At 36.0% G+C, this 12,458-nt stretch overlaps 1 protein-coding gene across 1 annotated transcript in view; it reads left to right on the plus strand.

Annotated features, from left to right (window-relative positions):
• LOC106883067 (nuclear pore complex protein Nup133) overlaps positions 1–12,458 on the plus strand; it is a 49,512-nt gene that overhangs the window by 12,705 nt on the left and 24,349 nt on the right. Inside the window, exons 7-17 of the mRNA XM_089358246.1 lie at positions 1,694–1,810; positions 2,443–2,502; positions 3,507–3,568; positions 4,158–4,225; positions 5,462–5,541; positions 7,195–7,297; positions 8,253–8,318; positions 10,212–10,296; positions 10,683–10,713; positions 11,238–11,312; positions 11,508–11,736. Coding sequence (XP_089214372.1) covers positions 1,694–1,810; positions 2,443–2,502; positions 3,507–3,568; positions 4,158–4,225; positions 5,462–5,541; positions 7,195–7,297; positions 8,253–8,318; positions 10,212–10,296; positions 10,683–10,713; positions 11,238–11,312; positions 11,508–11,736 — 976 coding nt within the window. The remainder of the gene's footprint in view (positions 1–1,693; positions 1,811–2,442; positions 2,503–3,506; positions 3,569–4,157; positions 4,226–5,461; positions 5,542–7,194; positions 7,298–8,252; positions 8,319–10,211; positions 10,297–10,682; positions 10,714–11,237; positions 11,313–11,507; positions 11,737–12,458) is intronic.

Genomic DNA, 12,458 nt, shown 5'->3' on the forward strand with positions numbered 1-12,458 from the left:
CAGAAAGAATGGTAGCCTCGATAACGTGTGACATCATTTTCTAAATAATGCTCATCTGTTTTGTTCGGGTTAAAATTTCATCAACATCAAAAATATATGAATTTTCATGGGAGTTATGGCCGTTATGCAAAGAATATAATTTCCAAATTTCATAAAGATCCATTCAGTACTTTTGACGTAGTTTTGGATAAGAAAACAAATGACTAATGTGTGTGTTTGTGTGCATGTGTATGTGTGTGTGATGGGTGTATATATGTATAGATATCTGTATGCATGTATATATGTATATATGTGTACATATTACATGTACATCTATATATATATATATATATATATATACATCTACACATATGTATACGTATACATGTATGTATAGATCTATATATCATCATCATCATCATCTTTTAACGTCCGCTTTCCATGCTAGCATGGGTTGGACGATTTGACTGAGGACTGGTGAAACCGGATGGCAACACCAGGCTCCAGTCTGATTTGGCAGAGTTTCTACAGCTGGATGCCCTTCCTAACGCCAACCACTCAGAGAGTGTAGTGGGTGCTTTTACGTGTCACCCGCACGAAAACGGCCACGCTCGAAATGGTGTCTTTTATGTGCCACCCGCACAAGCCAGTCCAGGGGCACTGGCAACGATCTCGCTCGAAAATCCTACAGGAGCCAGTCAGGCGGTACTGGCAACGGCCACGCTCAAAATGGTGCATCTCATGTGCCACCCGCACAAGAACCAGTCCAGGGGCACTGGCAACGATCTTACTTGGCTTGCCGGGTCTTCTCACGCACAGCCCATTTCCAAAGGTCTCGGTCCGTAGTCATCGCCTCGGTGAGGCCCAATGTACGAAGGTCTTGCCTCACCACCTCAGCCCAGGTCTTCCTGGGCCTACCTCTTCCACGGGTTCCCTCAACTGTTAGGGTGTGGCACTTTTTCACGCAGCTATCCTCCTCCATTCTCACCACATGTCCATACCAGCGCAATCGTCTCTCTTGCACGCCACAACTGATGCTTCTAATGTTCAGCTTTTCTCTCAAGATACTTACACTCTGACGGGTATTCATATACATATACATGTACATCTATATGTAAACATATACATCTCTCTCTCTCTCTTTCTCTCTCTCTCTCTTTCTCTCTCTCTCTCTTTCTCTCTCTCTCTCTCTTTCTCTCTTTCTCTATTTCTCTCTCTCTTTCTCTCTCTTTCTCTTTCTGTCTCTCTCTTTCTCTCTCTCTGAAAGTATCTGTCACTACAGTATCGAAATGTGATTGTTTCAGTTAGTGGAATAGTTTCATTTTTAAAGTGAAAGTATTTGACATGAGTGTTTTTGTTTCACTTTTGACACGTAATACTTAAATAGTGGAGGAGATATTATGTTGCCGTGTGCTCGAACTCTGCAAGAAGTTAATAATTTTTTTTGACTAAAACACAACTGGAACCCTAAGTAAGGCATGTGTAAAATTTGAATGAAATTGGTTGTGTAGTTCTCGAGTTTTAGGGATTCACACAGACAGACAGACAGACACACATTCTCATTTTTATATATATAGATTGCTGCATGTGCAAAAGCAAAATGAATCTATCAAGTAGTAATTTTTTTCTGTTTCACATCTTAGAGACTGGGATTCCCCTTCTGTATCATTTGATGATTACATTTCTTTTTTTATATATTTATTTTTCATTACAGGCTCTTCATGCATTAATAGCTGATGATGATTATGAATTGGGCAAAGATCGTTTCTTCTATGTTCTCTCAGGAAATGTCCTTCAAAAATGGTCTATGGCTGCCAATAATACAGAAACTGTAAACTATTAAAATTTCTTTTTTTTCCTCTATGTTAAACTTTTTTTTTAGCTCTGACTCTAATTTCTATTTTATTTTAAAGTCAGAGTGGCACTTTGGGCAAGTGTCTTCTACTATAGAAGACAATGATAGCACAAAAATAACTTGCATATAATTAGCTTATTTATTACTATTTTTAGCTGACTCTAAGATTCTGGGGAGTCCTGGTTGGGAAACTCTGACATAGGAATGTCTTTGTTTTTATCTGAGTAGCTTGCAACACTGTATTATGTTAAACATTGATCTAAAAGCCTAAGCTCCCTTTTATTAAAGCTGCCATGTAAACTTTCAAAATTTGGTATCTTTCATAAAACCAAGTCCTGTTAAACATGTCTCATATTCTGAATAATCTCTGGTTCTTCTTAACAAATACTGTTTAATTATGATTTAAATTCTGTCGGTAAGAACACCAAAGACATAGATTAAATAATTCAATATCATCTTTAAATTATTTGGTAAAACACTGGTTGGTAAAATGTAAATATTTGCAATGTTTTCAAGAAAAGAAAAGCAGATTTATTTTCAATGAATATGTTGTTGTTTTCACTGTTGAAAATGTTTTTTATCTAGATTTTTCTTAATTTTCCTTCCAGTTACTCTTTCAGTCCAATGTTGAACGATTGTTTCGAATACAGCTGGCTAAAAAAATATGGGTAAGCATAAATATCTATAAAACAAGGAAGATTATTGTTGGTGTTTATATTTTTGTTTGTGTGGATATCCTTATATCTTTTCTACAGCAAGACACCTATCTCAGTCTCTCTGTTATTCTTTTAACTTCTCATCAATTGGTACAAAGCCACCTTCCTCAATACTACTCATCCCAGTGAAGGAGATTTTGTCCTATCTTGCAAGGTTACATGGTGACCCTGCTGGTGCCACGTAAAAAGCACCCAGTACACTCTGTAAAGTGGTTGGTGTTAAGGTCATCCAATCCTAGAAATTGTGCCAAAACAGTCAGTAGAGCTTGCCAAACTGTCCAAACCATGCCAGCATGGAAGGCAGATGTTAAATGATGATGATGGTAATATATTTATTGTTGGTGTTAGAGTTGTGTTTTGACCATTGGAGCCTTTTTAAAAATTTTGTATTGATCAATTTAATATTTAATGCTTCTATACACATCTACCAAGTCACTTTCTCTTCTCTAAAGTTTATAGCCTATATTTATCATGCCGTTGTCACATTAAAAGCACCCAGCATGTACTGTAAAGTGGTTAGCATTATGATGGGCATCCAGCTTTAGAAACGAAACCAAATCAGACTGGAACCTGGTGCAACTCTCTGGCTTGCCAGCATGGAAAGTGGATGTTAAAGGGTGATGATGATATGAATTTCTCTCTTCTCTTAATACATCTCTGCAGATAAGATGGCAAGTTGACAGAATTGTTAGCTTGCTGGATGAACTGCTCAGTGACATTTTGTCTCTCTTTATGTTCTGAGTTCAAATTTCGCTGAGGTCACCTTTGCTTTTCATCCTTTCTGGGTTGATAAAATAAGTGCCAGTTGAGCACTGGGGTGGATGTAATCAACTAACCCCCTCCCCCGAAATTACTGGCCCTGTGCCAAAATTTGAAACCAACATATCTCGGCAGACTTTTAGATTAAGCTTCTTCCTTGAATTTAAAATTACCTTACGCTTTCTTTTTGCTTTCAGAACCAAGATGTCACCAGATTGCCTCAGTTAAATATCTGGCTTCTGGATTTGCAGCTCACTTCGTAAGTATTTGTTGTTAGTCTTTCTTTTTCTTGTCTTTTGATCGAATTACTTTCAAATTGGAAATGTCAGAGTCCAGAATAGGTGACAACATTTAAAATTCCATCCTTTGCAAAATTATTTTTGTTTACTTATGTGAGTATTATACACTTAATACTCATATCACTTTTTTTTATATGCTTAGTCATAACTGGTTCTTCTTAGCACAAGTAAACTAGTTCAAATATAGATAATGTTTTATGAGAATTCACTATTTATAGTAAGAAGACTATAGACTGTAAACTTTATTTATTAAACTTAAGTACTTAAATTTTATTAGATATTTGTAATCTTTTGCTGTTATTTGCCTAAGTTCCAGATATTTTTATTCAAAAAGTAAGAGAAATAATAATTTCCTTTGAACACTATATCAGATCAGTGACTGAAGAGAACACATATATGTTATGTTAAACTTGTTACAAAAGGGATAGGTAACTTGAGTTGCGTGGCAACTTTGTAAAAACATTTTATGTGACCAAAATAGTTATTTGTATCTTGTTTCATTAGTTTAATTAGCTTGAATTGATTTTTAAAAATTCTTATTAATTTCAGTTTTGGTGTGGTTATATTGGCTGCTGCTATGAATCCGGAAGTGAGAAATGTCGTTCATTATGCTGTTGGTAAATAAATTGTGATTTTTATCAGCATTTTTACATCAAAGTTTTTGTTTTAAAGTGGAATTCTCAGTATAAGTAATGGAATTAACAGGGGAAATGGTAATCATTATAAACTATTTGTAGAAATTCTAAAGGAAAAAGAGCAACATTACTTCAAATAATCCTATTGTACCAATGAAACTCTTCCTCTAATACTATATTCCTTTTTTTTTTGTTTTTCATTTCTTTATTGCCCACAAGGGGCTAAACATAGAGGGTTCAAACAAGGACAGACAAAGGGATTAAGTCGATTACATTGACCCCTGTGAGTAACTGGCACTTAATTTATCGATCTTGAAAGGATGAAAGACAAAGTCGACCTCGGCGGAATTTGAATTCAGAACGTAACTGCAGACGAAATACTGCTAAGCATATCGCCCGGTGTGCTAACGTTTCTGCCAGCTTGCTGCCTGTTTTTTTTTTTTTTGTTTCCGTCTTACCAACCTTTACTGTCAAACTGTTTTACTGTATATATGTTTGTTCTTTATATTAAGATACAAACAAGGTGGTGAGTTGGCAGAATCATTAATAAGCTGGACAATATGGTCAGTGGCATTTCTGGTTTTATATTCTGAGTTCACATTCCACCAAAGTTGGATTTTGCCTTTCATCCTTTTGAGGTTGATAAAATGAGTACCAGTGGAGCACTGGAGTCTGTGTAATTGACTTCCTCCTCCCCACCAAATTTCAGGCCTTGTACCTATTGTAGAAATTTTTAAATAATTTAAAATATGCCATGTAAAAAGCACCTGTGCTGGTACCACATAATAAGCACCCAGTTCACTCTGTAAAAAGTGGTATTAAGAAGGGCATCCAGCTGTAAAAATCTTGCCAAAACAGACAGTTGGAGTCTGGTGCAGCACTCTGGTTTGCCAGCTCCTGTCAAACTGTCCAACTCATGCCAGCATGGAAAGCAGAGTTTTATGACTGGATGCAACAAGAAGAGCTTCCAGTCATAAAATTCTGCCTCAGAAAACCCATCCAATCTGTGTCAGCATAGAAATGCAGATATAAATCCATGACTATGGGAACTGCCTAAATTATTTTGTTCTGTTTCTTTCAGAAGTTGCAAAAAACATCTGTCTCTAACCACCATCTTTTCCTCCATACCTCTGTCTTCATACTAATATTTCAATAAATTTTTTTCTCTATTTTACCAGAATTTTTTTTGTTACTTGTGATTTCACTTTATCTTTACAGGTTCACTGTGTCTTCAGGAAACTAGTGAGCCTATGGAGTTAGAATCATTAACAGTTTTGGAACATGTTGAAATGTGGCAAGTTAGTATACATATTTTATATTTTTAGAAAATTATTACAATTATTAGGTTGAGGAAATAGTTCATGCGCCCTGTTAAAATAATGCTTTTTTATATATTTTTGTGGTTTGTGTGTTCATTCAGTGGTGACTCACTGTGTTCGTTGAAAACATGCTTTGTTTCAACAAGACAATGCAAAGCTGCATACCACCAGAAAGACCAGCAACAAGATTGAAGAATTGGACGGTGTGGAAGTTCTGCTGCATCCAGCCTATAGTTTAGACGTTGCTCCATCTGACTATGGTCTCTTCCGATCAATGCAGCACTCTATGAAAAGTCGCCGATTTGAGTCATTTGATGAAGTTGAAGAAGCCTGTCAAGAATTTTTTGATTCAAAGCCGAAGGATTAATATTTTGACCAAATCCAAAAGCTTGCAGATCATTGGCAGAAGGTTGTGGAAAATGATGGTCTTTATTTTGAAGAATAGCTGTTGTTTTTGAATAAATTGTTGTATAAGCAATTTATTCAAAAACAACAACTATTCTTCAAAATAAAGACCATCATATTTCAACATTATTTCATTATTTTTAACATGGCGCACAAACTTTTTCCTCAATATAGTAGAATCAATACTCTATCAACTAAACTACATGCGACTCCTTATTGTTAAACTTTAAGCCATTGTTACATTAAAAATCATTTTTCATCTGGTAAGCTTATTCTGGTCCCTGCTTTTACAGCATTACTTGGTTCTTGGATGCTTTGGACGGAATCCACTCTGATACAAGCATTTAGACCAGGTCTCCAGTCTCAGGACAAATCAATATTTCAATGTGTTACTTCTTCCTCCTATCCCTTCCCCACTAGTCTCTGAGACTCTACAAAACATCATGGTCCTGCTTTCTCTTTTCTAACTTAACCATAAACAAATTTCCTTTTAATAACGGCAGGGATTCATTTTTATAAAAATTATTACCATAAATTCTTCGACAATCATCGTATAATATTAGTAAGTTCTTGGAGAATGGATATCATAATCTAGTTTTAACTCCCACTTGGCCTGTCATTTCATTTACCATATCTACTTGATTACAATGTGATTTCAATAATGTGACCTCCACTTTATATACCTAAAAGTCAATAAATATATTTCATTTTCTTATCTTTTCTTTTTACACTAAAGTATAATGTTACCCCTTCCTCCCTATCAATTTTGACCCTGATATTTTGTTATAAATTTTGCATATGAGTATATCTGGCATAAGCCACCTCCCTCAATACTACAACCTTCTTAGTCAAGGGGCCAAGGGGTCTTGTCTTGTGAGCTATTTGGTGACATCACTAGTGTCACTGACATGAAAAAGCATGTAGTACACTTTGCAGAGTGGTTGGCATTCGGAAGGCATCCAGCAGTAGAATCCATGCCGAAACAGACAACTGGAATTTGACACTGTCTTCTGACCTGTTGGATTTTGTGAAACCATCCAACCCATACCATCTTGGAATACAGGCACTAAATGATGAGAATGATGAGTAAATGAAATATATCTCTTGGGGGAAAAAAGGAAAAAGATAGGAATGTCACAACTTATATACATTTAAAGAGAGAGAGAGATAAATAAATCCCAGGTCTAATATTTTTGTAATAAATGGTAATATTGTGTATTACATTAGGAATCTAATGAAGACCACATCCTTGGCTATCATCTCTTGGTCTCAAATGTTGAAGGAGATCATGCATTGATTTACTGCAAGACTCAAGCTCATTGTATATCATGTAAGTATGTGTTTTATTCTGTAAGATATTTAAAAGCATTTCCTTAATGATTTGTAGTAATTACCTTTAACTTCATTAATATTTAAATATCTTTTAAATGTTAGATAGGAGTGGCTGTGTGGTAAGAAGCTTGCTTCCCAACCACGTGGTTCTGGGTTCAGTCCCACTGTGTGGCACCTTGGGCAAGTGTCGTCTAGCCTTGGGCCAACCAAAGCCTTGTTAGTGGATTTGGTTTGGTAGGTGGAAACTGAAAGAAGCCTGTCGTATATATACATGTAAATGTGTGTCTGTGTTTGTCTCCCTCCCCATCGCTTGACAACCAATGTTGGTGTGTTTACATCCCCATAACTTGGTTTGTTAGAATAATTACTATGCTTGCAAAGAATAAGTCCAGTAGTCGATTTCTTCAACTAAAAGGCGGTGCTCCTGCATGGCCCCAATTAAATGACTGAAACAAGTATGACATTTCTATTAAATTTGTTTGCCATGCAAAAAGCACCTGTGCTGGTGCCACGTAAAATGCACCCAGTACACTCTGTAAAGTGATTGACAGGAAGGGCATCCAGCAGTAGAAATCATGCCAAAGCAGACAGTTGGAGCTTGGTGCAGCTCTCCAGCTTGCTAGCGCCTGCCAAACCATCCATCTCATGCCAGTATGGAAAATGGACATTAAATGATGATGATGGTGCTAGATTGGCAGAGCTGTCAAAGCATTGGTAGCAATGCCTTGTAGCATTTGTTCTGGTGGTTTTTTTACATTCGGACTTCAAATCTCATGAAAGTCAACAATGCCTTTTATCTTTTAGCAGCCAATAAAATGAAGTACTAGCCAAATACTGGCACTGATGGCATCGACTAATGCCCTTTTCTCAAGATTTCAGTGCTTATGTTAAAAACAGTTATCACAATGCCTTGTGCCTAAATTAGAACCACTTATTTCTTTCTTTCTTTTCAGTGGATCAAAATTTCCCTTCAGAAACTGTAGACTTCAACCGTCCTGGAGATCAGATTCTTGGAGTTGGTAAGTACATAAATATTTAGCGTAAACATATACAGTAATAAGTTCTCAAGCCAAATGAATGATTACATAAAAGATTAAATAGCCAGGTTTCGATGTTAACTCTTGTTCACTTAGTATGAAATTTGAATTTTGCATCCATTTGTGTTATATCTTTACCATATTTCCTGGTATACAAGTTGAATTTTCCAAACCAGAATCTTCAGTCAAAAATGATAGGCTGACATATACACCAAGATGACATTGGAAGACCAAAAACTCCATGTGAAATGCAGCAGAATTTGGCAAGGTAGTGATGTTGATTGAATGTTTATACTACATTGACTTATATAGCAGAAAATATGGTAGGCAAAGCAATATTGCATAAACCTAACTAGTACGGTAGTGAAAGTAAATTTAGATTTGAATTAAACTCTGGAAAATATCAGTTTTTAAGATTTCTGCTGTTTCACTCTTTTGACTGCTCCATAAACATTTGAAAACATTATAGTTAGATGATTATAATTATTTCCCAGCCATTAGGTTTTGGGTTCAATCCATCTGTGTGACACTTTAGACAAATATTTTCTACTGTAGTCTAGAGCCAGCCAAAACTTTGTTGAGTGGATTTGGTGGATGTAAACTGAAAGAATACATCGTATCTATCTATCTATCTATCTATCTATCTATATATATATATATATATATATATATATATATATATATATATATATATATATATATATACATATATATATATATATATATATATATAAGACCTGTTGGGGCAAGCGAAAGCCAAATCGTGATGGCACCGTCGCCTTCCTGGCACTTGTGCCGGTAGCACGTGTAAAGACATTCGAGCGAGATCGTTGCCAATGCCGTTGGGCTGGCTCCTGTGCAGGTGGCATGTAAAATACACCGTTTTGAGCGTGACCATTGCCAGTACCCGCCTGACTGGCATTTGTACCGGTGGCACGTAAAAGCACTTACAACACTCTCGGAGTGGTTGGCGTTAAGAAGGGTAACCAGCTGTAGAAACTCTGCCAAATCAGATTGGAGCCTGGTTCACCAGTCCTCTGTCAAATCGTCCAACCCATGCTAGCATGGAAAGCGGACGTTAAACGATGATGATGATGATATATACATCATCATCGTCATTTAACGTCCGCTTTCCATACTAGCATGGGTTTGATGATTTGACTGAGGACTGGCAAACTAGATGGCTGCACCAGGCTCCAATCTGATCTGGCAGAGTTTCTACAGCTGGATACCCTTCCTAACGCCAACCACTGTAGTAGGTGCTTTTACGTGCCACCGGCACAAGGGCCAGTCACACGGTACTGGCAACGGCCATGCTCAAAAAGGTGTTTTTTACGTGCCACCTGCACGGGAGCCAGTCCAGCAGCACTGGCAATGACCTTGCTCGAATGATTTTCTAATGTGCCACCAGCACAAGTGCCAGGAAGGCGACACTGGTAACGATCAGGCTCAAATGGTGCTATTTACTGGCCACTAGCACGGAAGCCAGACAGCTGCTCTGGCAATGAACACGCTTGGACAGTGCTGTTAGTGCTCCACTGGCGCAGGTGCCAGTCATCGAGTATGGTTCAATTGCGATTTCGATTTCACTTGCCTCAACATTGTAGTGTTTTGGCCCTTTCCACTGTGACACACCAGCTGCCCAAAACCACCCACCAATTTAGGTAAAACTTTCTCTCAACAGCATGAGCTTTGTTGAATCAGTTGTTGTGACTCTGGTCCAGATGTTTCTGTCATCCACATCTGCACAGTCATGCCTAATAGATTAATAGTCTGAAAATTTATAATTGTATTATGAATTGAGACAATTCATTAGCGATTATCAGATATAACATAAATTTCTAATGATAAAATATATTTTTTACTGTTTTTCAGGCAGATATGATTGCAATCCTCTTCTATTCTCTGCTCATCGTGGAATATTACTTGTCTCAAAGCTATCAAACCAGCAAAACTTTGGGTTGGTTCACTTCAATTTTTCTTTCCTTGTGACATTGTTTGTCAGTTTAGTATGCAATGAATATTTCCACCTAATGTATAGGAGTTGGACCATTAGCTAACACTAACTTCATGTAGTGTATCAAGGATAAGTGAGTAATTTTGGTTGTGCCTATCACTACTGAAAGTTATTGTAAGATAAGTAAATGTCTCTTTAGTCTTTGGAGGACCATCGTTATTTTGTTGTTTAGTAAGAACAAAAATTTTTCATTATCTCATTTAAACTTAAACTACTTTTTGCTGTTCTTTTATCAGTTGCAGTCATTAGCTTGTGACCAATATTTTAAAATAGGTATTGTGTATGAAATATTTTGTAAGATTTTATTTTGTTCATTTTATATTTTACAGTGTTGATTCAGAGCCTGTTTTTGAAATAGAAGTAAGTTACATTCCATGTTTTGAGATTTTACAGTTATATTTATAAAAGATGATCCAGTCTGTTACTATGTGTATAAAATGTATTTAAATTATAGTTTTTATCATCAACAAAATAAATGAAATTGTTTTGTGATAGGATTATACTTTGTTGAAAGTATTATGTATTTCAGTTATTTTTCTTCTCCACTATCTCCAAGAAAGTATTACGTATCTAACCCTTTTGCATTTAGACCAGCCACAACTGGTCCAAATATTCTACCTGGTTTATGTTCAAACCAGCCAGATCTGGCCTCTCACACCTACCCTACAATGTCATTTTAAAAATAGACAATCATATCATTGAAATCTTGAAACTGAGATAATGCATGATTAATTCAAAACAATGTTAATAAATAATTACATTTGAAAGAGTAATGTGAATGCTAAAAGGTTAAATGACTTTTCTTCTCCGTTTCTCGAAAAATTTTTATGAGATATTATCAGTCAAATACAAATTTTTAATTTGAATGTATTTTCATTTTACAGGAGTCTACAACTGGTGATAATTCATTGCAGAGTATCTTCACAGCTGCATTTGTTGCATATTGCCATAAAAAAATAGTAAGGCTTCATATCTTAACAATTATTTATTACTCAACAGTTCATTTGTTTTTGTTTTAAAATTCAGTTTTGCTTCAGGATGATGTAATAGTTCTTTAAATCCTATAATTCAGATTGATAATGCTCTACCTAAAATGCTTGTGACTACATGTATTTGGGATTTCAAAATGATTGTATATTTGCATTTTTTGTCAGAAAAAAACTGAAGAACTTTTAACAAAAGCTTTTCCTGCATACATGACTCAAGAATTTGAAATGGAGACCAATGAAACTAAAGTGTTGCCAATTAAAACTTCCGAACTGGACACTATAATTGCTCAAACCAGCTTGTCCATTATTGACGACTATCCGTCTTCTGACCCACGATGGGCTGAATCTTCTAAAGGATCAGGTTTGTTGTTTCTCTGTATCAGCTTTTCTCAATGTAGGGGTCTTTTGATCTCTGGGCATCTACAAAGATAATATAGCAGGGTCCATGATCTGAGTTCAAAATTTGTTGGGTAGATAGACCTTTCAAAAGCCTGCAGTCTTTGGAAAATTCATAGCAGTGAAATGGTTAGGAACTACTGTTCTATACAATTGCAGTTGTTTAACTCTGTGGTGGTATATATATATATATATATATATATATATATATATAAATAAATACACATAAATGTGTGTATATATATATATGCAATGTAATGTGTCCTTCCACTTTTCAGGATGTTTGGGTGATTTGAGTGAGATCTGGCTACTATTTCTTGCAATTTGAGGTACACCCTTGTTATTTAATCTATATAGTTGTCATCATCATCATCATCGTTTAACGTCCGCTTTCCATGCTAGCATGGGGTTGGATGACTTGACTGAGGACTGGTGAAACCGGATGGCAACACCAGGCTCCAATCTAAATTTGGCACAGTTTCTACAGCTGGATGCCCTTCCTAACGCCAGTTGTATTATGTTGAAATATGAAAATCAGTTATTTTTTTTCCCTGATAATTTATTTCATTATGAAGCAGTAGTAGCCCAGTGTAGCATCATAGATTACATTTATCTAGTGTTTTGAAGGGAAGATACAGTATTTTCTGAGGTGCTTCTACATGGTTAAAATTCACCCTACTATCATAAACAAGGCAAAGAAATTATTAAAAGTGGCTGTGT

The sequence above is a fragment of the Octopus bimaculoides genome, chromosome 10 (genome assembly GCF_046866305.1).
Source record: "Octopus bimaculoides isolate indiv1 chromosome 10, ASM4686630v1, whole genome shotgun sequence".
Classification (NCBI taxonomy): domain Eukaryota; kingdom Metazoa; phylum Mollusca; class Cephalopoda; order Octopoda; family Octopodidae; genus Octopus; species Octopus bimaculoides.